General features: G+C 50.4%; 7 protein-coding genes across 7 annotated transcripts; 1 reads left to right on the top strand and 6 right to left on the bottom strand.

The window, feature by feature from the left end:
* Window positions 1-854: 854 nt before the first annotated feature.
* On the bottom strand, window positions 855-1,909 carry T310_3781 (uncharacterized protein; the record flags this gene model as incomplete). Its single annotated transcript, XM_013473375.1, has 3 exons — window positions 855-1,105; window positions 1,224-1,316; window positions 1,396-1,909. The coding sequence occupies 3 exons, from the start codon at window positions 1,907-1,909 to the stop codon at window positions 855-857; spliced, it is 858 nt and encodes a 285-aa protein (XP_013328829.1).
* A 740-nt stretch (window positions 1,910-2,649) lies between these two features.
* Window positions 2,650-5,072, bottom strand: T310_3780 (Long-chain-fatty-acid--CoA ligase; the record flags this gene model as incomplete). Its single annotated transcript, XM_013473374.1, has 4 exons — window positions 2,650-2,755; window positions 2,810-4,413; window positions 4,494-4,808; window positions 4,902-5,072. The coding sequence occupies 4 exons, from the start codon at window positions 5,070-5,072 to the stop codon at window positions 2,650-2,652; spliced, it is 2,196 nt and encodes a 731-aa protein (XP_013328828.1).
* A 1,346-nt stretch (window positions 5,073-6,418) lies between these two features.
* Window positions 6,419-7,689, bottom strand: T310_3779 (uncharacterized protein; the record flags this gene model as incomplete). The annotated part of the gene is made up of 2 exons (XM_013473373.1): window positions 6,419-7,603; window positions 7,639-7,689. The coding sequence occupies 2 exons, from the start codon at window positions 7,687-7,689 to the stop codon at window positions 6,419-6,421; spliced, it is 1,236 nt and encodes a 411-aa protein (XP_013328827.1).
* A 771-nt stretch (window positions 7,690-8,460) lies between these two features.
* On the bottom strand, window positions 8,461-10,540 carry T310_3778 (Arginine transporter; the record flags this gene model as incomplete). Its single annotated transcript, XM_013473372.1, has 5 exons — window positions 8,461-8,469; window positions 8,597-8,624; window positions 8,661-8,716; window positions 8,789-10,242; window positions 10,306-10,540. The coding sequence occupies 5 exons, from the start codon at window positions 10,538-10,540 to the stop codon at window positions 8,461-8,463; spliced, it is 1,782 nt and encodes a 593-aa protein (XP_013328826.1).
* A 3,074-nt stretch (window positions 10,541-13,614) lies between these two features.
* Window positions 13,615-15,274, bottom strand: T310_3777 (O-acetylhomoserine aminocarboxypropyltransferase; the record flags this gene model as incomplete). Its single annotated transcript, XM_013473371.1, has 6 exons — window positions 13,615-13,819; window positions 13,877-14,445; window positions 14,510-14,869; window positions 14,941-15,024; window positions 15,097-15,151; window positions 15,222-15,274. The coding sequence occupies 6 exons, from the start codon at window positions 15,272-15,274 to the stop codon at window positions 13,615-13,617; spliced, it is 1,326 nt and encodes a 441-aa protein (XP_013328825.1).
* A 3,107-nt stretch (window positions 15,275-18,381) lies between these two features.
* On the bottom strand, window positions 18,382-21,309 carry T310_3776 (RNA polymerase II C-terminal domain-binding protein RA4; the record flags this gene model as incomplete). The annotated part of the gene is made up of 7 exons (XM_013473370.1): window positions 18,382-18,719; window positions 18,788-18,992; window positions 19,062-19,230; window positions 19,294-20,371; window positions 20,515-20,617; window positions 20,880-21,125; window positions 21,190-21,309. 7 exons carry the CDS (start codon window positions 21,307-21,309, stop codon window positions 18,382-18,384), a joined length of 2,259 nt encoding a protein of 752 aa, XP_013328824.1.
* Window positions 21,310-22,865: 1,556 nt separating this feature from the next.
* Window positions 22,866-24,733, top strand: T310_3775 (Citrate (Si)-synthase; the record flags this gene model as incomplete). Its single annotated transcript, XM_013473369.1, has 8 exons — window positions 22,866-22,982; window positions 23,049-23,113; window positions 23,189-23,273; window positions 23,334-23,381; window positions 23,436-23,496; window positions 23,553-24,108; window positions 24,183-24,483; window positions 24,545-24,733. The coding sequence occupies 8 exons, from the start codon at window positions 22,866-22,868 to the stop codon at window positions 24,731-24,733; spliced, it is 1,422 nt and encodes a 473-aa protein (XP_013328823.1).
* Window positions 24,734-25,300: the final 567 nt, after the last annotated feature.

The raw sequence follows: 25,300 nt of genomic DNA, 5'->3' as shown, positions 1-25,300 counted from the left end.
TGGATACCCCCCTCCGCAGGGCGGGTATTATCCTCCCCCGCAGGGTTATGGCTATCCGCCTCAACAAAGTGCGCCGCCTAGGAAGCATGGGGGGTTGGGGACCGCCGGCGCGGCCGCTCTGGGTGTCGGCGGCGGGTTGCTTGCGGGGGCTCTGATCGAGAACGCCATTGAAGACCATGACCAGTATGAGTATGAGCAGGGATACCAGGATGGGTTTGCGGATGGTGACGACTTTGGTGGGGATTTCTAATCTGCCGGCTCCTCTCTTCATATGAGTCTAGCTACTTTTCTTTTTTTTTGTCTTTTCTTTCGAGTGTGTATGTATGTCCGGAGTTTTGAAATTGGCGTCTTTGCGGATCGATATGCATTGATTGATCGATTTGCTCATGTTCATCAACCTCATGAATGGAATGGAATGGAATGACAAGCATGATATTGATGACCAGACAAATCGTGAATCGCTTTTATTTTCTTTTTTCTGTGCGCCTTTGAAAGTTGTCAAGTTTCCGAAGAATGAGATATGAAATGCATGCATGGCCGGCCAGACTAGCTGTTAGGTTACGACTGTACTTTTCTTTTATACATATTCTTACTTTAAGTAATCTCCCCCCCTCTATTATACTCCATTTCTTCGAGAAATTCAACTTAAATGACTTGGAGGTGGATGAACAAAGATCAATAATACATCTATATCTATGGGTCTACAATATAGTATAACGTAGAATAGTAGGCATCTTTGATTCATTGAAGAGCCCTCAAATCAAATCAAACCAAGCCTAATATCTCTATCTTGTAAATAAGAGAGAGAAGACAAGAAAAGCAATCCTTCCTCAGAGGCTGTTTGTCCTATCTATCTATCCTCTTCTTCTCCCCGCAGATGATGAACTCTCTCGTCCAGTCGTTACCCCTGAAGTGTCGCCAGAAGTAGCAGAAGAAGAAGAAGAACTACCAGGACCGGAAGTGGCCCCGGCCATCCATCCTGCGAGGTCGAACCCGCCCGCAGCGCCTCCGGGACCAGCACCGGCTGCGAGGGCAGAACGACTGGCACCAGACAAGGGTCCGGCACGGGATTGCTTTTCGAATTCGGCGCGCATTTCCGGGTCCACTGGAGAAAGAGGACAAAGAGTTAGCAAATACAAAGAAGGTAAAAGACACATACACATATAGATGTGTGTATGTGTATAATGTATAGAAGAGTGTAGTGTAGGCCAAGATAGACGTACTGTTCTCCAAAAGCTTGGGCATTCCGAACGTGACTGCGAGAGCGAACACGGCGAGCAGGATCATCGGGTTTTTAAAGAGGCTGAGAGGGGAGACTAGACAGTCATATACTATTAGTATCCCCAATTCAATTGTCTTTTTCCCCCGTTCGGAACTCAATGTATATATACTCACATCTGGGTCTCTCCTCGTAAAATCCCCTTCGAGCAACAACTTTGGCCTCCACGACCACGTCCTGATTCTGACCGCTGGTGCGGCCAGTTGCTTGAGCAGCGACAAACTTCTCCGCTCCACGATTATCCCACGGGTTGCCGCGGAAGGTCTCCCAGACGCCGAGAATGGTGCCTTCGGCACCGACGTCGACCCGGTACGGCGCAAAGACGTACTCGCGGGATCGGATGTCGAGGAGATAGGACTCTCTTTGCTGCTGGTTCTGGGAGGAACCGTTCAGGTCCAGATCTGGGAAAACAAACGTCGACGAACGCGTCAGCGGGGCGGTGAGGACATGTTTCTTCTGTGACGACGACGACGGCAGCGTCGTCAACGTCGCGTGCGTCGTGGGCGGAAGCACATGGGGGTTCGGGAGGATGTTCGATGGCGGGATGGTGATGGTCAGAGAAGCGGCGGAGGCGGTGGGAAGAAGGAGCGCAGACAAAGCTGCGCAGAAATAGAGAAGGGAGGCCGCCATCGGGGGAAGACGCAATCAATTCAGTCAATTGACGAGTCGTTCAAGAGTGGGACAAAACTCCTGCGGAGAGAGGAAGCCGTAGGCGGACAGGATGTCGTCGGGCTGCGGAAGCGCTAAGCTGACAACATACAATACAACAGCAACATCAACGCGATTCAACAAAAGAATTATGTACCGTCATGTCGTCCGAGAAATTATAATTACATCTGCTGCGAGATATCTAACTCTATCGTAGCTCACTGGTAAATCATTTTCCTATTTTCAAGGTTGCCAATCTCCAACCTAATGGTCGTCAGCATTTTATGCTTCCGTGATACATCATATATAGTCAGGCCAATATCACACAGCTCGCCGTTAAGACACTGGAGACAACGAGCCTAAAAATAAATGCCTGGCTGTACCTAGCTATTAGTAAATATTCTCTGCTCGTCACCCAATTTCAAAACACTACTGCCCACAGTGCAAGCTAATCATAACCCCTTTTCAAATGCGTTCATTTCATGTATCTGTCTATTCGTCCGATATAGTGCTGCTATAGTGTATATCGAAGAAATCTTACCAATGTCTATGCTAAGACAGAAAAGAAGATGCCTCTATATGCAATCGCTCTCCATGCAGACAGGCAGAGAAAAATGGAAAAAAGAAGAAAAAAAATTATATTAAAGAAACAGGTAAAATGTGTACACAGGCAAACAAATACAGGGAAGCAAATGTGACCCTAACAATAAACGCGGTTTCTATCAGAGCTTGGCCTTCGGAGCCGATTCTTCGGCAGCAAGTTGACTGTACAGGGCGTCCAGCACAGGACGGTATTTCTTCGCCGTCGGGGGACGCTTCAATTTCAACCTATGGAGAATTAGCAAGTCAAATCCTACCAGATGAAGAAAGCAAAAAACTTACGTCGGTGTCAGGAGATTGTTTTCAATAGAAAACGGCTCGAGCATCAGAGCCACATTCTTGACCCTCTCGTACCCTGCCAGCTTGTGCTTCCTTGCCGTCCGGTCAAGATCCCTCAGCACGGCCTTCCGGATCTTGTCCTCCTGGAGAGCCGCCTTGATCGCCTGCGTGTCTGATGGTTCGATGGTCCTCTGCAGAACTTTGCTCGCAAAGGCAGCAAAGGCGTCGGGCTGAACACCGAAAATGGCGACCAGAGAGGTCTGAAGGCTGTCGCCGTGAACGTACGCCTGGGCCAAATACGTATGCTCAGCCAGAAAGATGCCTTCCAGACGCTCTGGCGAGATGTATTCTCCCTGAGCGAGCTTCAGGACATTCTTCCGACGGTCAATGATCTTGAAGCGACCCAACTCGTCGATGGTACACACGTCGCCGGTTCGGAACCAGCCGTCTTCAGTCATCGCCTTGGCCGTCTCTTCGGGATTCTTGTAATATTCTCGGAAAATGGTGTTGCCGCGAAGCAGCAGCTCCCCGCGTGGGTAGGGCTTGTCGTCAACGGAGTATTCCATCTCTGGGATAGACTCCAGACACGCTTCAAGTGCGGGCGCAATACCGCCGCAGTTTCCGGATGAGAGATCAGCCGCGTGCTGCACGGTCGCCATAGCATACGATTCGGTCAAACCGTATCCCTGAATGAAGTCCTTTCCCAAAACGCATCTCAGGAAGTCATGCAGGGTTGGGTCCAACGGCGCAGAGCCCGAGACAAGCATCCGGGCCCGCTCCAAACCCAGGGCACTGGCCACCTTCTTCCCCCAGACTTGGTCATACAAAGCATGTTTCGCGGTGGCCTTGCTGAGGTCCGGGTTTTTCAAATTTGCCGTCTTCATGCTGACGATATGCCGTGACAGAGCGCCTCGGAAGCCGGGGGCCTCGACCGTTGCGCCGCGGATCGCACCACCGAACCGAGCGTAGAGACGGGGAACAGACGCAAATACCGTTGGGCGCAGCAGCTTCAAGTCATCGACGAGCTCGAGGGTATTCCCGTGGAAATATCCGATCCCTCCACCGGACCACAGACTCACATGCTCTGCCAGGCGTTCATAGATGTGCGCAAGAGGGAGATAGGAAGCTATAACATCGCCAGGGTAGTGTTTGTTGATAATCATGCTGCAGGACGTGGCGGCCACCGCATTCTTGTGGGTGAGAACGACGCCTTTGGGTGGGCCCGTGGTACCAGATGTATAGTTGATGGTCAAGATATCCTCGGGGGAAGGCGGGTTGTAGGGACGGTTGAGAGCGGCACCCATCGCCTCCACTTCATCGATGGTGTAGAAGACGACATCCAGACCCGCCGCCATCGACTCCAGGAGCGCACGTTTCGATAAGCCAGGTTGTTCTCCCGCATCGATCGGATCCAGGCTGATGATGATCTTTAGGTTGGGGAGTTTGGGCTTGAGCTTAAGCAACGTGGGAATATGGGGAAGCGACGTCACGACACAGCGGAGCTCAGCGTGGTTGATGATATATTCAACTGCGTCCGGGCCCAAGACGTCATAGATCGATACGGAGAATAGAGACTGCGACATGCACGCCAAGTCTGAATAGTACAGCTGTCAGTAGGAGAGAGCAGGAATGCAGGAGAATCTCGAAAAAGCTCCGAGAGCATCTTCGAATCCTGCTGCTCACATACCGGTGATCTGCCATTCGGGTCTGTTCTGACACCACAGGCCCACCCCATACTTCTGCCCACCACATCCATGCTTGTTGTGCACCTCCACGAGACCAACACCAAAGTTCGCTCGCCGTTTCTGGACGGTCTGGTAGTCGAGCCATTGATAGGGACCAAACTTCTTCGTCTTGGGGTCGTACGGACGCCATCCGAGGCACGGGCTCTTGGGCGATCTGCTGGCTGAATAGCCCTCCTGTCAGTCGAGTGCGGGATTGCTAATCCAGGTGGCTTTGTAAATTTACCAGAAGCCTCGAACATATCATGTGCGGTAAGAATCTGTTCAGGTAGCGTCGTCAGTAATTGCCAACATCCCTCACAGACTAAAAGTCCAGCTTTGCAACTAAAGGTATTGGAGCCTCTCGTTCATACCTGAGGATCGAGCGTCGTCAGAAGCTCCTTCTGCATATTCCACGCCCGGTACACTTTGCTCCGGCCCGGCTTCTCGCTCCCAGGCAGGGCCACCGAGTAGGGCGTGCCCTTAGGAGGAGGTGACCGCAGCTCATCTGCGCGGGTGATATAGGTTGGTTGACTGAAGAGCATTGTGGATTATGGAATGACTCTCAACCACCTACACCGAAGCAATTAGCAGGGCACCAGATTTGTAATTTCTTCTCTGTTTCTTGTTGTATTCCTCGTGTAGGTGGAGTATTCCGAATAACTCTGAGCGGGACCAGTCAGGCATGTGACGTACCGAAATGGGAGGTAAAGAAGCGATCAATGGGGCGGTGACTGCCAAGTGAGATATGACGAGGTCGCTAATAATATAAATCTATCGAAGTAAAACAACAATCTGAATTATGTAAGAGGCACCAGCAATCAGCATGTGCTCCAGAGACGGAGCTGGGCGAAGCATTCCAGTACTGCTGGGGGTTGCCATGGTGTTAATTATACTGGATTTGACAGCAGCTTAACCGCGACTCGACGCAAGAGCGGCAAGACAGGAAGGCACGGCCGTTGACACGATGCCTCGGCTCCTTCCTGATCTGATCACGGGAGATCCCGCTCCACCGGGAGGGCGTTCTGCAGCGTTCCCATTGGCCAGGGTTCATGTCACGCTGGTCCGCCCCGTCGGGTCCGTCCCGATCTCTTTCCTCAGGCACCGCGAGCGCAGACTCACACACGCGCAGATGCATCTGTCAGGGACTGCATCATGATTTGCTTGATATCTTTCAGTTTCTCATATGCGCATGTACGATTAGAGACGGCCCAGTGCAAGAATTACGCCTGAGAGATCGTGCAGATGGAAGGAGCCGGTGGAGACAAACTGGGAATGGCGCCGTCGGCGAGGCCGGAGGTGTGTCTTGGGAGGGTTAGGAGGAGCGGACTTGGCCGGTGATGCTGCGCTGTTGGGCATCTCCTCCGCCCGGTCGGATAGCAGTTAATTAGATGCCGTCATCAGCTGTGAGAAGTGTTGATTTTAGAGAAGGACAAGAAATTAGAGGTATTATTATTTGCTGACTGAGGTCAAACCTCGGGACTCAGCCTAGGCTCCTTGCGTCTTGGAACGGACGGTTCTACCCACCTATGGATGAAGATACGACCCGCAGACCGACTCCCGAGGTCTGTTCGAAATGCTGATTGATGATGCTCTTGTGAGCGTTAGATAGCGAATCCCGGTGTTGCCAGGATCCCAGAGAGACCGCCAACTAGCCTCCCAGGCTGACGGGAAGAGTGCACGTGCACGGCAAGCATAACCCGGCATAAATATTACGGAGTACTCGGTATTCACTGCTATGCCGTATGGATTTTTGTTACCAGTAACGTAATCAATCACCGAGCGAAACAGATCACCGAGCGAAACACCCACCAACGCCATTATTATTAGATATCTAATTATCTCACCACACCACCCCTAAATTGAAGCTATTTACATGTAAAATAATTGCCTATTTACTAGGGCAGCTGACCCTAGTACGACCTTGAATATTGCAGTTGCTGCACCGCGGTGGTGCACGTCTTCTAGGCTGCATATCAGCTTGGTCAGCTACCTCTGCCTGCAATTCTGCAGCTTGCTGAGCAAGCTGCTGGCCTTCTTCAGCAGTTAAAATCCCCCCGGTAGCAATATAGGATCTAGCTGTCTCTTGCTGGCGTTTTTGACGTTGATTGGCCACACGTAGCTGCTTGATTTCATGCTCTAAAAGCACTGCATTATTCATCGCGATTTGGCAGCCCTTGACCACTTGATCAACTGCTTGACTAATTGGACTGGGAGGACTCCGCGTATGCTGCCGCCAAAGACGCTTGATTAGCTCTGACTGCTTCTCTAGCTCCCTAGCATTCTTTGGTGTCTCAGCAGTCCAGCTAGATAACTGATTGCTATGGGATGTGCCTGGTGGTGTAGGTGTTTTCAATTGAATATGAAGTTGGTCAAGCACCTGCTCTGGCTTATATGGAACCAGGCCTGATGCAGCAAATCCACTGCATATATTAGATGCAGTCAGAGCTCGCGGGCGTACTTGCTGGTAGATAGTGATGAAATCCTCCTTGTCAATATGATTGATGTCGTGCTGCATATAGATCTGGATTTGCTGCCCATATGCATGTTTTAATGGCCCAAAGCAGGCAACATCAAGTGGTTGTAATAGATGTGAAGAATGTGGTGGTAAATATAGAGGAATGATCATGTTCTCAGTGCAGAATTGATCAAATTCAGCAGATATATGGCTGCTATGGCCATCAAGAATTAGCAGGCGATATTTGCCTGCTGTACAAGCTTTGGTATGCTTATCAAAGACATTTCTTAGCCAAAGCATCCCTAGCTCATCAGTGGTCCATCCATTATTGCTAGTCCCAATTGCCCAGCCCTTTGGTAGATCTGGATACCAATTAGATTGGTGATTCTTGCCAGCAAAGATGATCATTGGGGGCAGGGCCCAGCCAGCTGCATTGATTGCCTCAATCACAGTCACCCATTCTCGATTCCCTGGTTGTATTGCTTTAGGCCGGCCCCTAGATTCAGAGCCAGTAACAACCTTTGCTGTTGATATCATGCCCATTGAAAAGCCAGTCTCATCAAAGTTGTAGATATCCTGTTTAGTAATGCCATATTTTTGTACAGCCTCAAGAACACGCTGAAACCACTCTTTAATAAGCTTTGGATCCTCACATAGAGCCCGTTGATGATCATATCTGCGGCTATATTTGGATTTGAGCTCATGGTGGCGATTGATAAATCTTCGGACCCAACACTGGCCAACAGTAGCTGGTGCATTTAACCGGCTAGATAGTAATAGACTGGCCATATCTCGTACAATGGTGATTCATGGTGGTAGTCCCCGTTGGTCCATAGATAATATCCATTTGACAAGCATAGATTCTTCAGTGGTAGTGAGCTTTTTGCTGTTTGGTGTTGCATCTACGCGTGCAGTACGCCCGCGTAGGCGGTGGTAGAGTGTTGGATGTGGCACATTATATGCCTGTGCAGCAGCCTGTATGCTTTTAAATTGACCATCATTGAAAGCTTTAATTGCAAGCAAGATACGGCCCTCTTGATGAACTGCTGAATCTGCTGTTTTGCGTGGCATTTTGGTGGTTGAAGTTGATGAGCGCGTCGCGTAGTTTGGTGGGGTGTTTCGCTCGGTGATCTGTTTCGCTCGATGATTGATTACGTTACTACGGTCGTCTGACGCTGCAGTGCCACAGTGCCATGCACATGCAGTCATGCCCACCTCCACGCAGTACTCCATACGCTGAGCCTTCCCCACCACCATTGAAGCCAGACTTAGAGACATGTGAAAGAGCGGGAAGCCAGCCCTACAGATCCGATGTATTATTGCCTTAGCGGGTGGTCATGGTGTCTGTATGGACATCTCATCCCCGCCGGCCGATAGTCATTCTCCAGGAGAAATCTTAACCTGCCAGATCTCCCATAATAACACTGGATTATTGTGGAAAACTTGGGCTGGTGGTAGGGAAATCCCCAGAGAAGTTAGGCAATCTGCAGACAGAGTACGGAGTAGAAGATTGAGTCCATATATATCCCCGCAATAAGATCTTTTCTTACCCCTGCAATGACACGCATGAAATGACGTAATCAACTGACTCTTATTTCTGTTACAACAAACCAGGGAGACAGGAGAAGAGTTATTATCTCTATTATATCATTACCCATTATCATACTGTACATACATGCAAAGAGCAGACCTCATCAAGGACATGTATAGTACGCAACAACAAGGACTATTCTATAATCGGAGCACATTTAGAGAAAGAACAAGAAAGATGCGAGACTCCTAGCTGAGCAGGAAAGCTCGCACCTTTCCCCACAGAGTCGTCGGCTCCTTGGTCTCCCAGACCTCGTTGTCGACCTCGACGCGCCCCGTGTCCAGATCCGCCTCGATCGAACGCACAAACCGGGTCCGGAAGACGAGCTTGTGCCCGAGGTACAGCACCACGAAGAGGATCAGGCTGACGTAGCTGACGAAAAAGTCCGTCACGCTGAAGCTGGGGATCCACGCCGTAAAGCCCTGGGTCAGGATGATCAAGACGTTGAAGAACAGCCCGTACCAGGCGAAGTACGGCTGCCACATCGCCTTGTAAGGGAGCAGGTCCCGAGAGATGTTGCGCGCCGCCAGGGCCCGCATGAAGGCGATGTGACATGCATTCAGGGACGACCAGCTGATGAACCCCGCCACCCCCGAGATGTTGACCAGCCAGTTGAACACGGTGCCGCCGCCGTTCGACAAGTTCAGAAAGCCCAGCAGGCCGAATGCAGACGTCACCGCGACCCCATAGTACGGTACGCCCCCCTTGGACGTGCGTTTCAGGATCCGGGGCGCGAATCCCTCCTGAGCGAGACCGATCAGAATCCGGCTCGCACTGTAGACATTCGAGTTGGCGGCGGAAAGGACCACCGTCAGCAAGACCGCGTTGATGATATGCGGCAGGACCTTGACACCGGCAAGATTGGCGGCGATGACGAAGGGTGATGCAGACGCGTTGGTGGCGTTCGACAGCAGGTCCTGGTTCGTATAGGGCACCAACAGGCCAATGAAGAAGACGGTCAGGACGAAGAAGATAAGAATGCGGTAGAAAGTTTTGCGGATGGCCGAAGGTACCGTCTTGCGAGGGTTCTCCGTCTCACCGGCAGCAATACCAACCAGCTCGGTGCCCTGGTAGGAGAATCCTGCCTGGATCAGGACCGCCCAGAATCCGACAAACTTGGCCGTGGCACCATCGGAATCAAGTAGGTAGGGAGCGAATGCCCCGGGATCCTTCCAGGTGTGGAATCCAAGATACCCGTGCTGGCCAGCTCCGGCATCGATGCAGATGCCGAAGATCATGAATCCGATGACGGTGATGACCTTGATGCTGGAGAACCAAAACTCCATCTCACCGTAGAAATTGACGGGAAAGAAGTTGATAACTGTGATTAAGACCCAGAAGACGGCGATGAAGATACCGATCGAGATGGTCTGGTCCCAGTATTGGATGATCAATCCCGTGGCTGTCAACTCCAGGGCGAAAGTGATCGCCCACGAGAACCAGTAGATCCAGCCCATGGCAAAACCCAGGCTGGGATCGATCAGTCGCGTCGCGTACGAGGTGAAGGCTCCGGGGATCGGGATATATGTCGCGATTTCGCCCAGGGAGGTCATGACCGAGTAGACAATCGTCCCCACGAAGAGATATGCAATAAGCGCCCCGGCCGGCCCTGCCTTGGAAATAGCACCTCCGCTACCGATGAAGAGACCAGTTCCGATGGTGCCACCTTTTTATTAAAGATATATGAGCAATCACCCTGCGATGCAAGCGAGAAGGTTCATTGACTGACCGATTGCAATCATCTGCAAATGCCTGCTCTTGAGCTTCCGCTTGAGAGCAGGCAGAGGCGAGGACTCAGGGCCTGCGCCATGTTTCTCGACATCACCATTGACATGCTGACCGGACGCCTGCCTCGAATGAATCGAGCTGCGAGTGACAGTCGTTTCGTCCGCATTCTTCTTCTCGTCCTTCTCGCCTTTGCCCACCACCTCAGGCGCAGCTGTCACCTCGTCAGGAGGAGCCATGCCAGGCCGTGCTTCGAGTGATCCTCAGCCCTCGTCAGTCTGTCAGGAGTGCTGAATCGACAAGACGGGGGGCGGCGTTTGAAAAGAGGACGCCCGCACGGTTTTCTTCTGACTCAGTGGGGACTGCCACACGGGACGATGTCAATGCGAGAGGCTCTACCGTCAAATTGGCAGGCAAATTCTTCTCCCCAGTAATGATAACGATAATCGGTTCATGTAATAATAATCTAGTTATCTAGTTGCATTTCTTTTTGTGGAGAAAAAAAAAACTCACACGAGCGCACAAGAGGTTAATTAGATCTCAGACTGGGTTTAGACTGCGTCCTGTATACAACGGTCACACCCAAGTGGAGGTGATTTAATTTTTTTTGTAGTTAAAAAAAAAAGAAAAAATAAAAATAAATTACAAGTTCGAAAATAAGAGGAGCAAGATTGCTCTCTTGGGGAGCTGGCAAAGTGATCTTTTTTTTTATGAAAAAAAAAATCTATATCTAGATAGAGTTTCCATTTGCCTTTGCAGCAAGGCGGATATCCACGGTGCGCGCAAGAAATTCCGTCTCGGTGTTACGCCAGGTCCTGCGCAGCTGGACATGAAGTGACATTTCTGGACCAAACTTCTTTTTTTTGTGGGTCTGAGGGAGGAAAAAAAAAACTCTTTTCGGGAAATTACAACCGTCCCATGTTGAGGTGGCAATGGCATCGAACGTTTTTGTGTGTGTTCGGGGCACGCCGACGGGTAAGCACAAGAACCGTGGATTGAAGGCCGCAACAGGTAATCGCACCAAACCAAGGAACACAGGATCTAGATAATTGAGAATGACACATTGGTTGCTGTCATGTTTTTCAGCATGACCAGCTATGCTGCGGACTTATTCCATGGATGAGTCCAGGATGATGTGCTGAAAAGAGATCGCTATTGGCTGTGTGGTTTCTATCTATATTCACGGAAACCTGCCCGCCCAATCCGGAAGCTGGAGCTCAAAGCAAAGAACTCAATTGCACAGACCTCAGTTAAGGATCCTCGTTGAATTTCGATTCGTCGCGTGGATTCATGAAGTATAACAAGGGATATATATTATTATACGGACTATCGCTATCAAAACTCATTAATCCAGGACACAAAACACTCATCAAACTGGCATATGGTTCAGAAAAAAAAAGGACTGTAAACAATGCCTAAATGGAGATATTGGCAACTAACAGCAGGGGTATTGTGAACGCAACGCATAGTACAGAATCAATGGCATCAACAGTCGATGTCCCAAGAAAGTGCAAAACAGTGACGTTTCATGAAGCATGGCATCATGTCATAGCGTTAACCATCACCTGAGCTGTACCATCAAAGAATATTCCTTTTCAGAGTCACCGGCACTCAGAGCGAGACTATACACCTGCAGGAGTCGCCGCCTGAGGCGCGGTCTTTGCCTGAGCAGGGCGCATGAGGAGACGGACACCAAAGGCAGTGGTAATTGAAAACAGCACCCTGTGGGAGTCAGAATCATCTGCAGCTCCTCAATAATGGCAGATCACTCACCACTCAAATGCCCCAAAGGCAGACGCTGCTTGTGCTGATTGACAAGCGGAGTATCCGCACCCGCTAGCGGGTGGCAGCGCGGCGGCCAAGGCGATAAAGCCCGAAAACCAGAAGATCATGGTGATAATCTCGAGCGCCAAGATGGCGCGCACATTCGAGAGTTGGATGAAAAAATTGGGCACCAGGCAGAGGTACGGCAGAACGATGAGGAGGGTCCAGATGGAATTGAAAAGCATAAAATTGACCGAGTCTGCCGAACCCCACCACCTCTCATTTTCCCAGTTGATCACTGTGTGTCTTGTCAGAGCGACTGTTGTAGGATCTGAGAGGGCGAGCAGGGAACAAACCATACGCAGTCAGACCCAGAACGATGATGCCAAAAACTGCCTGTGCCAGACGCACAAACAGCATCCAATTCGAGTCACGCAGACCCATGACGAAGACCAACTTTGGGATACCAGTTCAAAAGAAAAGAGGTGATAGTGTGGTTCAGGAAGGAATTCGCACAAACAGCCGTGGATTTGAGACTGAGGATCTGTGCTTCCGGGTAGTCACTATGGACTGGACGGGCGAAGGAATTTCTGTATTCTATCTAGGTATTAATATAATAACCGGAAGGAGCGCTGGGGAGAAGATTGACCATGGGATCAGGCCGGAAGATATTAATTACATGTACCGTCCGTTAATAGTGAAAGGAAGAAAAGCTCCGATGAGAGCTCGTTACAGAAATTAAAGGAACGGCTTCCAAGCTAAACGTCGCTGGGGCATGGTGCTGGCAATGCATGCAGCGCCCCCGCCTGACTGGGCATTTTGTGGCGTGGTCGAATGAGGACATTCCAAGAAGCTCGTGAGACGCTCTGACGTCGAGGGGCGTCTGCAGGTGGTGGACTCGGCCAGTGAAAAGCATCGGATGAGGTCGCCGTTGCAGGCTAGATCGACACACTGGTAATCCAATACTCACGCACAAGGTTAATGTTAATAATAAGCTGGCCTACTCGAGAATGCTGCTGTCTTAGAAGATCTTCTGCAATAAATCTTTTACCCACCACAATGCGGTGCGAAATCCACGCTCCCAATCAGATAAAAACCCCCTGTCAAGCCCCTCATGAACTCCCCATAATAAAGCTCTACAGCCACCTTGGTGCCGTCATAGTTTTGCCTTTCTAGCTGCCCGCCTATCTATCAAGATACTAGCATGTAAGCTATATCGGGGCATATCTAGTGCATCATCGCAGGTGGGGGGATAGGAGCCCCACACCAGCTTCTTTATAAAAATAGTACAGTACTATTAACAATCAGAAGGTCTGCTGGCTTGTACGCTCGCCGTGGTAGCTAGCACGATCTATCTTCGAACTAAACATTGCACCTTTCTTTATGACTATGATTTGAGATATATGTGCTTCTTTTTACGTTATTTCTTGCTGTTTGGAAGACAAATCGATGGTACTCCGTCTTTATTCTAGTCTTATATTCTTCAAACTGAACGCAGCTGATATTTACAAAGCATTGCAAATCAAACGGATCCCTGCAATCCAGCTTCCTACGTCCGGTCAGGCAAGGTCGTCTGCGCCTTGGCAGCCTTGAAGGACTGCTCGAAATCGGCAATGATGTCGTCGATGTGCTCGGTACCGACAGAGATGCGGATTGCATCCTCGGTGACACCGGAGTCGATACGCTCCTGCTCAGAGAGCTGCTCGTGCGTAGTGGACCAGGGGTGGATCGCGAGAGTCTTGGAGTCACCGACACTGTCACCTGATTAGATAATGGCGGCCAAGAAAACCACGGGGGAGGAGGGAACATACTTGGCAAGGTTCGAGATCAGCTTGAAACCGTCGACGATCTTGCTTCCAGCAGCACCACCGCCCTTGACACCGAAGGACAACACACCACCGAAGCCCCGTTTCAAATACCGCTTCGCGGTCTCGTGGCTGGGGTGGCTCTCCAATCCGGGATACGAAACCCAGCTGACGTTCTCGTTCTTCTCGAGCCAGCGTGCCAGAGCAAGGGCATTGCTGGCGTGACGTTCGGCGCGTAAGCTCAGAGTCTCCAGACCCAGCAAGAGCTGCTGAGCTGCGAAGGGGTTCAGAGTGGAACCAAGATCCCGGAGGATCTCAACCCGGACGCGGATGGCAAACGTAATCGGTCCGAAGGTCTCGTAGAACTTGAGGCCATGGTAGCCTTCCGCTGGCTCATTGAACTGAGGGAACCGGTCTGCATGTTTGCCCCAGTCGAACTTGCCGCTGTCAACCACAACACCACCAATGGTCGTGCCGTGTCCACCGATCCATTTGGTGGCGCTATGGACGACGATATCAGCACCGTGCTCAATAGGACGAACAAAGAAACCACCAGCACCGAAGGTGTTGTCAACCTAGCACCCAATCTCAGCAAGAGCAGCCAAAATAATATTAGAGAGAGAGTTATGCTGGACCTACCACCAGGGGTACGCCCTTTTCGTGGGCGACTTTAGCGATGGCTTCGAAGTCGGGAACGTTGTATCGGGGGTTGCCAATTGTTTCGACGTAAACAGCCTTGGTGCGGTCGTCGATGGCGGCAGCGAAGTCCTCGGCCTTGTCGCCCTGGATGAACTTGGTCGTGACGCCCAGACGAGCAAGGAAGACCTTGAATTGGTTGTAGGTACCTCCATACAGATTGCTCGTAGCGACAATGTTATCGCCGGCATGGGCCAGGGCCGCGATGGTCATGAACTGGGCTGCCTGACCGGAGGAAGCGGCAACAGCGGCAACACCGCCTTCGAGGGCAGCAATACGCTTTTCGAAGACATCTACCGTAGGCTAGAAGCGTCGAATTCATCCCGTCAGTTACCGGGGAAAAGATATCTCGATTGACGAAGCATATCACGTACGTTCATGATACGGCTGTAGATGTTGCCGAACTCCTTGAGACCAAAGAGCCGCGCGCCATGAGCGGAGTCATTGAAGGTGAAGGACTACAGCAGTCAAAGAAGGTGATTAGCGACATTGCGAGCGGTCAATTGAACACAAGCCGGAATTGCACGAACAGTAGTGGCGTAGATAGGGACCGCGCGGGACTTGGTGGTGGGGTCAGGTTCCTGACTAAGAGCAGGTTAGCATCACGAGACAGTCGCCCACGTGGACTGGAGCATGACAGCAGAGCCGAACTAACCCAGCGTGAAGCTGCAGGGTCTCAAAGCGAGGCGTAGACTCGTTGGAAGACATGGTGACCAATGTCAGAGCTCAACAATGGTTTCTGGATCAATGCGGGGTAGATAAGCTGCCGGATAGGGATAGGGTTTAGGGCAGGTCAGGCGGAGAAGACCAAAGAAAGAAAATTGCAGCAAGCAGAAGCCAATTGGGGGTATCTTATAATGACTCTTCGACCAGAGTAATGGCAAAGAGAGAAGAAATACAGGACCATTTATGCCCTGGCGAAAGAGATATATGCTCTCCGGGGGACAGACCGGCCTAAGGGGAAGCCCCTCTCCGATTGCGGGGAGCCAGAGATGAATACAGATTTCTCGCGATGGCGTGATCGCAAATCCCACCCCAATGGTTAGCGGCTGCTGTCCGAGCCCAAATAACAGGCCAAACATCGTGTCCCGGCGTTCTGGAGGGGAACCAATCATTCTCCTGGCCATCAGATAGTCCAAAGTGAAATGTGAGTACTATTGCCATGGCAAGTAAAACGTTCCTCAGTCGGGTCAGTTGCCGGGGTCTGAGACTGGGACAAACTTATATCTATCCTTAAGAAGTAAGCTCAATTGCAATATCGTTCGTTTATAACCGTATAGAAACTAGGCATATGTGATATATAGAACAGTCTATCCACACTCAAATCTTCAACTAGTATTTATAACTAGAATTTTGATACTCATCACACACACAGCTTTTTGGAACCGCACCGGGTTGTAGGAGAGGTGGTGATTCCAATCCCCAGGCCAGTCGGTAGGCATCTCTCTCAGACAGCCATTGAAGCCTTAATTCAGAAATACAGTGTCCTTCGAATTGTCATTATTCTATTCTAGAATACTCTAGTTCAGATCGTTCTACAAAAAGGTGATATTCAACTCTAGGAGCTTGGTACAGCACATGAACTTTCCTCCTATGCCAACCGCATCTCTAAAGAGGACTTCTTGACGGAATGATATTGAATTTGCTATCTGTCAGAACAAAGCCGTTGTAGTTCCAGATTCAGCGGACAGCATCATAATAGCCATTCTGCATAATGCAGCCTAGTCGCTGGTTCTTGCGTAGCAAATAGGGACGCGATTTGGTCTCCAGACAGGTGTTGCCAGTGTGGTCCAGCACCAAAATATTACAATCCTGGATTCTCCTTTGGGGGCGTCGAATTCGACTACGTGCCCCAGGATCTTTACGCTGTCTCGCGGTCCCATGACAATAACAAACTCAACCCTCGACATTTTGTCTCCAGTCAGATATTTGATGAAAATATTGCGATTCTACTTCTAGAGCAACCCTGTGAGTTTGCAGTTACCTTAGCCGCTAATCCTGACTGGCGATTCCTAATATTGTGTGAACAAAAAAGACTCTGAAACATCGCAAATATTGCGCAAATATTGCACTCTGTGACTGCTGCTTACAACCTGCTCTTCTTTTTTTTTTCTTTTTGATTAATGAACTTGACGAGTAATTTATGAAAATATCATTAAGATGGTTGTTCGTCTATCTAGAAAGAGAACTTTGTTTCCTACATATGCAGCAGTATCATCTCTGGAAATTTTCGTCTAATTTATTAAAGCATATTGAATTTATCCTATTACATACTATGGCTTTTGATGCTGTTTGTTGATCCTTCCAATAAATAAATATAGTCCACTACATTTCTCCCCCAGGGTCTATAGTAGCATGGTGATACTTGGGGGGATAAAAAGTGGAAGAAGCGCCCCAATCTGATTGATCACAACAACAGCAACAGCTAACCAGATTTCTGAAACAACACTTCCAGGTTACTATCCATATACTGAATTAAACTTAACATAGTTAGGAATTCTGTTCTTCCCAGAGTTTAAAGACTATACATCGGTATCTTCTATTTTCCCGCTTCGTCGGAATTGTATTGAGAATACATATCAATAGATCACTTGTCCAGAACTGTTACTCAATTAGTATAACCCCATCTTGAAGTACTTGTCTTGGTCTGTTTATGGAATTCAGGGTCCCTTGGATTAGTAGGGCTCAGCCATGATTAAGTTACCCAGCTGGGTAAACGCTACTACTACTAATCTTGGCATCCTACGTAGTAGCTCACATGCTTGTCCTGTGAACCAAAAAGTGGTGTCATTGTATGCCCCAAAACAGAAATGGTGAAAGACAGGGCTAAATAGGATTCTTCCTGTGCTCCATACTCTGTACAGAGAAGCTACAGCCTACGAGGTACATGCAAGAATAAACGTAGTGTGTTAATATTATAGTTCGACTGCTAATTAATAAAATCAAACCAAAAAGCAACAAAAGGAAAAAGGAAAGAAGAAGGGGAAAAAAAAAGAAAACATCGTTTGCTAGGATATTTAGAACAATCGGTACACTGCGTATTGATAACGTGAAAATGAACTGAGAAAAACTGACAAGATCAACAGGCAAAGATTAATGAGCAAGCAAGGGCCCAGATTAGGACAAGACTGTTCATAGAAAAGCATATCAGAAAAATCAATCAAACAGCCTTCCTGACTCCCTTTTCGTTTCCAACTTGTCCGTCTCTTCCTTCCTTTCACGCATGTCGTAAGTAAGCCGGAGCCCTGAACCGGATGCAGAGCCCAAAGTAAAGGAGAAAAAGAAAAACAACAGTAGTTCGCCACGTTTTGCTGTTTGAGACCCACTACCTAATACACATGGTCCATAGCCAGGTTGAAGAAAAAAAAAGGCAAAAAAAGTGGAAAAAAAAAAGAAAAGAAAAAACCATGCCATGCACCATTCCATCCACCCCTGCTCCTAGCGCATAATCCCTTTTGCTTTTCTCCTCCCACACCAGATTCAATTAGACAATCAATTAGTGGTATCCTGAACGGTGTGAATGAGTTTACCAAACGCAGCACAGAGCAGCAGCAGAAAGATCAAACGCCAAGCCCGCACGAGGTGAAAATGGAAAAACAAAAAGTAACCTGTGGATAAAGAAGACCAATCCTGTACAGAGATTGAAGAGAAGAAAGATTTCCATATGAAAACAAGAACCGAATAAAAAAAGGTGTATGAGGATAGCGGATTTATGCTCGTGACTTTCTTCACAACAACCTTGGGATCGTGTGAAAACTGCCGAGAAGTCACCATTTCGAAAATCGCAGGTTTTGACTCTGATCTCGATGACCCACTTAGCTGCTGCTGCTGCTTTGACCAGGGGGAGGTGGCTGAGCTTGCGTCGTGCTGGTGGACCCGGCCTGAGTTCCTCCCATCATGAAACCAGGAGGGAACATAGGCATTCCGGGGAAAGAGAAGCCAAAACCAGGGACAGCTGGCGGCACGGCAGGATTGTTCGCATTCGAGGAATCGCGGTCAGTATTATTGCCTCCAGAGCCTCCTGCACCACTATTAGCGCCGCCGCTATTGCTGTCCGAACCGCGCTCCTGACGACGGAAACGCTCGTGCTGGGCCCGAGAAGATTGAGGACCACGCTTTCCACCCTGATCAGTCGCCATGCGTCTGCTGATCGCTAATCAAAGAAAGAAAACCGTTAGTGTGACTGCATAATAATTTCATTTATTAGTGACCAAAACAAACCTTTCGACGAAACTCCGGCACCGATTTCAATATCGGGCTCCTCGACGACCATGCCAGATTCGATGGGTCTTCCACCCGTTCCACCATACTCTGCGGTGAGCAACCATTTCTTGTCTGCTTCCGTGAGTCTCTCGATCGGGATCACACTGATACCCGTCTGGTAGTCACTGCAGTCACGAGGACCAAAGCCGACACCCCATCGAGTCTGTATTTTTAATCAGCATGAAAACTCCATTTGGAAAAAAAGAAAGGAGCAAAGAGAGGGGATACGAACTCTGAGCTGCATATCACCCGACTTGTAAGTCTCCATACCCTCCCGGGCATTCACAGCGTCTCTACGGCTAATCATCTTGATGAATGCGTGGCGCTTGTCAATATTGACGATGCACGTCTGAACAACACCATATTTGTTGAACAGAGTGCGCAGATGAGCTTCCGAGGAACTGTTTCTCCGTTAGTCTATGAAGATACGGGAAAGAGTCCTTTGCATGAATGAAAAAACGTACGTTACGCCGCCAACAAAAAGGGTCCGGCTCAACACTTTGATATTTCCTTGACCGATGGAATAGTCCCACTCGACCAGCTTCGGTCCGGGTGGAGGAAGTGAAGGGTCCTTACGAGGGGGAGTGGGAGTGCGACGTCTCCTGCCTGGCGGGCTACGCTGGCGGTAGTCATTGCCTCGCCGGCCACGGGCGTCACGAGGATCTCCGCCCCTCCGGCTAGGGGAGTCTCCATGATACTCGCCATACACAGGGCTATCGCGACGACGGGGAGGAGAAACATCACGACGTCGATCCCAGTCGGGAGAACGCGAGCGGCGACGATACTGGCCTGGGGGGGATCGCATGTACTCGCGGTCCTTCTCGCGGTCCCGGTCAGAATCACGTGATGCTGCATCAGTACGGCCTGGCCAGGATGGCTGACTGGTTGCAGTTTGCATGTTATAACCAGTCTGAGCGGCGTTCATGTTGGCCATACCAGCATTAGCGCTGTTGGTGAGGCTTAGGATTTGGAGAGCTGTCGCCCACTGCTCCTGCGGGATACCTTGCGCGGCGAGCAACTGAAGCAGCTGAATCTGTTGCAATGCCTCGGGCGAGATCGCAGGAGCCGCAGCTGCTTGTGGCAACAACGCAGCTAAAGGATTTTGCTGAGTAGCAGGAATTGGGTTGGATGTCTGGCTTTGACTCTGAGGGACCATGCTTTGATTTTGCGCAAGATTACCCAGGGCCGCAAAGGGGTTCGCGAATGGGTTTACAGCAGCCTGCCCGCTCGCTGGTTGAGAAGCCTGGTCTACGGACGAGGACACGGGTTGCGGGACTGCATTCTGCGCGTTTAATACATTAAGAGGGCTAGTCTGCGCAGGAACACTAGGCGCTGCAGGAGCTGCGGTGTTCTGCTTCGCCATGTCTGCCAGAGCTTTCAAAATGCTGGACGTGTCTGGCGCAGCCTGAGCGGGCGCCGCAGAAGTGGTTGCTGTTGTTGTCGTTGTTGTTGCGGCCGTGCCGTTCTGCTGTTGCGGTTGTGAAGCTCCAAGGGGAATGTAATTTGGAGCCGGGGATCCTTCTGGTGTAGTAGACTCAACGTCTATAAAGGGAAGTAAAAAAACATCAGAATTTGGCTTCCAAACGCATCAAACCAGGAATAACTTCCTCTCCTTCGGAAAACTATGTCGGGACAAAGATTCCTCATGGAGAGGAAGGAGAACAAGAACAAGGGGATCTGCTTACTTTTAGATGGCGGTGCGTTTAGTTTCTCCTTGAAAGAAGCAAGCATGGGTGCAGGAAACGTGCATCCACGCTCCCAGATGTCGACCAGCTTCTTGATCTTCTCCTATATTCACGCAAAACAAATACGTAAGTTCAACTATTCGGTCACACGGTAGGGCAAAGAAGTGAGTTTAAGAATCAAAAATGCCATCTTAAGGTGGACGATATCGGGTATATAGCGGGAAATACACAGGTCCGATCTTATGGCCTCGTGAGGCTCTCAGAACGCCAATAGCGTCTGCATCGGCCTTTATTTTTGCTCTCAACCCGCAGGAGGCTTGTGCGATAAGACACATATTATGCTTGTATTTTCGTCTAGAGCGTACCTTTTGATCTTCAGGAGCGTTGTTTATGATATCTGTCATCAGGACGGGCAAGAGTTCTGTCACTCTGTTGACCCCAGCAGCGAAGGTCCCATCAGGAGCGGCGCTCCCAGAGGGTTGGCCTGCTTTTCGTGCTGCTTCTACCCATTGTCGAGTTACAGAGTCTACGACATAGAGTACGCCCAGCTTGTGTGTTCCCGGAGCTCTCTTGAAGTGCGTGTAGATCTTCTGAATGAGGACAGATTCGGACTGCAGTAAGAAGGTTAGTGAGATGATTCGGCAGACTTGTCCATCGACCCGACATAAGACATACCTGAACATTGGCCGTACAGAGTTGAGTGATGCTGTTGATCTTAGAACCTGACACACCCGGAGGCTTCAGGGCCAGCATGGACTGGAGATAGCTGTCCAGCTCTGCTACAGCAGAAGACATGACTGCCTTTGTGGGTCAAGTAGACACCAACGCTAGAAAGGATGGATAAACCGAACTATTGACGGATGAAAAAAATCTTCGCTTCTTCAGGAACAGATAGAATGATGTTGATAATACCGGGTCCGCAGGTCGGGTCTACTGGCGATCTCAGGCGAGAACGAACAAAGTAGGGTGAAGAGAATCCAAGGTCTAGTTGAAGAGAGTGAAGAAGTAGTGTTACCCTGCAAGGAACAGGAACTTCTGGACCTGACTCTTGTGGTCGAGTCACTACGGACTCCACGACCGCCCCTTATGCGACCAGGACCTCCCACCTACTGCTAGCAAATTTAGCCTAGGGATGGTATCCAGGGTATCGCGCTTGGCGAATCTGAGTACAGGTACAATCTCACGGACACCGGTGAGAAGACAGCGGTTCAGAAAAGACTAGTTTACGGTGTACGAGCGACCCGTTAGATGGAAATGAAAGGGAGGATGAAGGGAGGATGGAGGTTGGTGGAAGAGAAGTGAAAGAGAAGACTCGACGACGCCGGGAGGTTGGTTTCACGAGAAAAGACATCGTGGCCAGCGCTAACCCCTAACGGGAATAGACGATCAGGTGATACGGTTACGTCAGCAGGATGGACTCATTTCTGCCTGAGGCCTCAGGCATAAAAACTTCCGCCACTACGGAAGATACCCGTCGTTTTCGGGCCAAATTAACAAACGGAGAGGAACGTTCCTGCGACCTCAGGGCACTTCATCTCTTGGCTTTTTATATTAGTGCGGGTCTTCTAAGAAACAGAAACTGCGAGACTATTCATAATTTCATCTTTGCTCATCCTCGATAATTCTAATAAAGTGTATCTCCAAAATAAAATTAGATGATGCTAGCATCGTCACAAGACGAAGTGGCCACAAAGACGTAGAAAACGACGTCACTGGTGGCATTTGTGATACAATCAATCAGTATCCGGAATAGATCTGTCGCCATCGATATCACTACTACTGCTACTGCCTGCGGATTGAAGCTCTTATCCTCGAGCGACACAAACACAATCCTTGCAGAGCCCAGCCCTTTAAGGCTCTTGGCAACAACAGAATAACAATAATATAACCGTAAAAATTTATATAGCAAGTAGCCGAAGTAGCAACGTGGAAATATCTCACCGGTAGCATCGTCGGGATAATCGAGATCCAATGAGAATCCTACCATGGATTTAGATTGTCCGGACTCCGAAGTCCCGTCTGTCCGTACGCCAGCACTCCGTACAGGGCAATTCACCCAGCGTTGCTCGGTAAACCGGGACGAGGGAGGAACTGGCAGCCGTGTTACAATACCATACGGCACTTGACCTCTGCGGCAGCCAATCCAGCCTATCCTGCAACCTGTCAGCCGTATTGTCCATACTCCCCAAAAAAGTTACCGCCAGAGAAGAAAAAGGGCAACAAGTTCCTCCCCAACCCTCACCTCTTCCTTCTCACGCAGTCTTCCTTTGCTTAGCCTTGTAGATTTAACTCCCTTTCTCCCCTTACCTGCCCGAAGCTTTTTCTTCAGTCAATCACATCTCTCGTCCACCATGGCCTCGACTCTGAGACTGTCGAGCTCCGCTTTCCGCTCTACTCTGGTTAAGAAGCCTGTCGTGCAGTCCGCGGCCTTCAATGGCCTGCGCTGCTACTCTTCTGCCAAGGCTAAGGTATGCGATAACCGTTCCATGAACCTTTGAGTTTTCCGAACCGTCCACTGACCTTGAGTTGTCTAGTCCCTCAAGGAGACGTTCGCCGAGAAGCTGCCTGGTGAGATCGAGAAGGTGAAGAAGCTCCGGAAGTATGTTGCGGCCACCCCCCCCGTTCGCTAAGCTCTTGATATGGCAGTCGCTAACATCCATGACCTTGCTGGCAGAGAGCACGGCTCCAAGGTCATCGGTGAGGTCACGCTCGACCAGGTCTACGGCGGTGCTCGTGGCGTCAAGTCGCTCGTCTGGGAAGTAGGTGGAAACAGTGTCCATGCAAGTCGCAAACGATGCGGGTGCTAATCAGTCGCATAGGGTTCCGTCCTGGACCCTGAGGAGGGTATTCGCTTCAGAGGCAAGACGGTGGGTAAAACAAGGGGAGATTTGCCGAGTCAGGTCCGCTGACACAGTTCACAGATTCCGGAATGCCAGAAGCTTCTTCCCAAGGCTCCTGGTGGAGAGGAGCCTCTGCCCGAAGGTAGGCCAACTTGGAAAACACCCTCTTGCCGAGATGGACAGCTAACCCATGAACAGGTCTCTTCTGGCTGCTGCTGACGGGCGAGATCCCCAGCGAGCAGCAGGTTCGCGACCTCTCTGCTGAATGGGCTGCTCGGTCCGACGTTCCCAAGTACGTTGAGGAGCTCATTGACCGCTGCCCCAATGACCTGCACCCCATGGCTCAGTTCTCCCTGGCTGTGACTGCCCTTGAGCACGAGTCCTCGTTCGCCAAGGCGTATGCGAAGGGTATCAACAAGAAGGACTACTGGCTGTACACTTTCGAGGATTCGATGGACCTCATCGCCAAGCTGCCCACCATTGCGGCCCGTATCTACCGCAATGTCTTCAAGGACGGCAAGGTGGCGCCTGTCCAGAAGGACAAGGACTACGCCTTCAACCTTGCCAACCAGCTCGGCTTTGGCGACAACAAGGACTTCGTCGAGCTGATGCGCCTGTACCTGACCATCCACTCTGACCACGAGGGTGGTAACGTCAGCGCTCACACCACCCACCTGGTTGGTAGCGCTCTGAGCTCTCCTTACCTCTCTTTCGCTGCCGGTCTCAACGGTCTGGCTGGTCCTCTGCACGGATTGTATGTCTTCTCCCCTGCCACTGCTATCCTTGAGTCTCGGGGTCATACTGACCGTTGCTGTTTTCACTCTGTAGGGCGAACCAGGAGGTGCTTGTCTGGCTGCAGAAGATGAAGAAGACCATTGGCAACGACCTCAGCGACGAGGCCATCAGGGACTACTTGTGGTCTACGCTGAACGCAGGCCAGGTTGTTCCCGGCTACGGCCACGCCGTCTTGCGTAAGACGGACCCTCGTTACGTGTGCCAGCGTGAATTCGCCCTCCGCCACCTGCCGGACGACCCCATGTTCAAGCTGGTCAGCCAGGTGTACAAGATTGCTCCTGGTGTGCTGACTGAGCACGGCAAGACCAAGAACCCGTACCCCAACGTGGACGCTGTAAGTTGCGCCCGGCTCATTCGACCGCATTGGATGATCTGTGTGCTAACAACGGATGCAGCACTCTGGTGTCTTGCTGCAGTACTACGGCCTGACTGAAGCCAGCTACTACACCGTGCTCTTCGGTGTGTCCCGTGCTCTGGGTGTTCTGCCGCAGCTGATCATCGACCGCGCTCTGGGCGCCCCGATCGAGCGGCCGAAGAGCTTCAGCACCGAGGCATACGCTAAGCTCGTTGGCGCTGAGCTGTGAGAAGTGACGCTCGATGGAGGCAGAAGGGCTTAGAGGGATTGCACAGGATGTGAACAGCTATAGACTGTACGTGGATGACGGAGCGGCCGATGGGCCCGTGTATAATTCTGTTTCTTGCTCTTGTTAGACCAAGATAGGGTGGGATCTTAGACTTTGTTTGATCATGTCATTTATATAATGGGAATGGATCTCCGACGGTACAAAATCCTTATTCCTTCTTATTTTTTCTGACTCCTCGGTATTGTTATTGCAATTCTTCTGGCTGCGCTGTTTCGGCGGCTATAGCGACCGAGAGTTGTTTTCCGAACGTCCGAGAAGCGTCGGATCGGTAATTGAATTGGCATGTGACGCCGTCGGGGAACGGAAAACACGCGTCGGCGATCACAGTCGAGTCTGCAGGACATGCAGACGGTGACAATGCCTGTCGATTGCAGTACAGCGAACACACGAGTGCCCGCGTAACAGTTGACTTGTAAGCCTGTCGCGTCTCAACATTGCGGCACACCCTGCGCTCGGATCTGTTGGGGACAGTCAACGGAGCCCGAAGAGGGAGCGGGCTCACCGTTG

This window comes from Rasamsonia emersonii (genome assembly GCF_000968595.1).
Source record: "Rasamsonia emersonii CBS 393.64 chromosome Unknown ctg1118621760081, whole genome shotgun sequence".
NCBI lineage: Eukaryota > Fungi > Ascomycota > Eurotiomycetes > Eurotiales > Trichocomaceae > Rasamsonia > Rasamsonia emersonii.
Note: the sequence above shows the minus strand (reverse complement) of the source record. Positions and strands in the feature narration are given on the sequence as shown.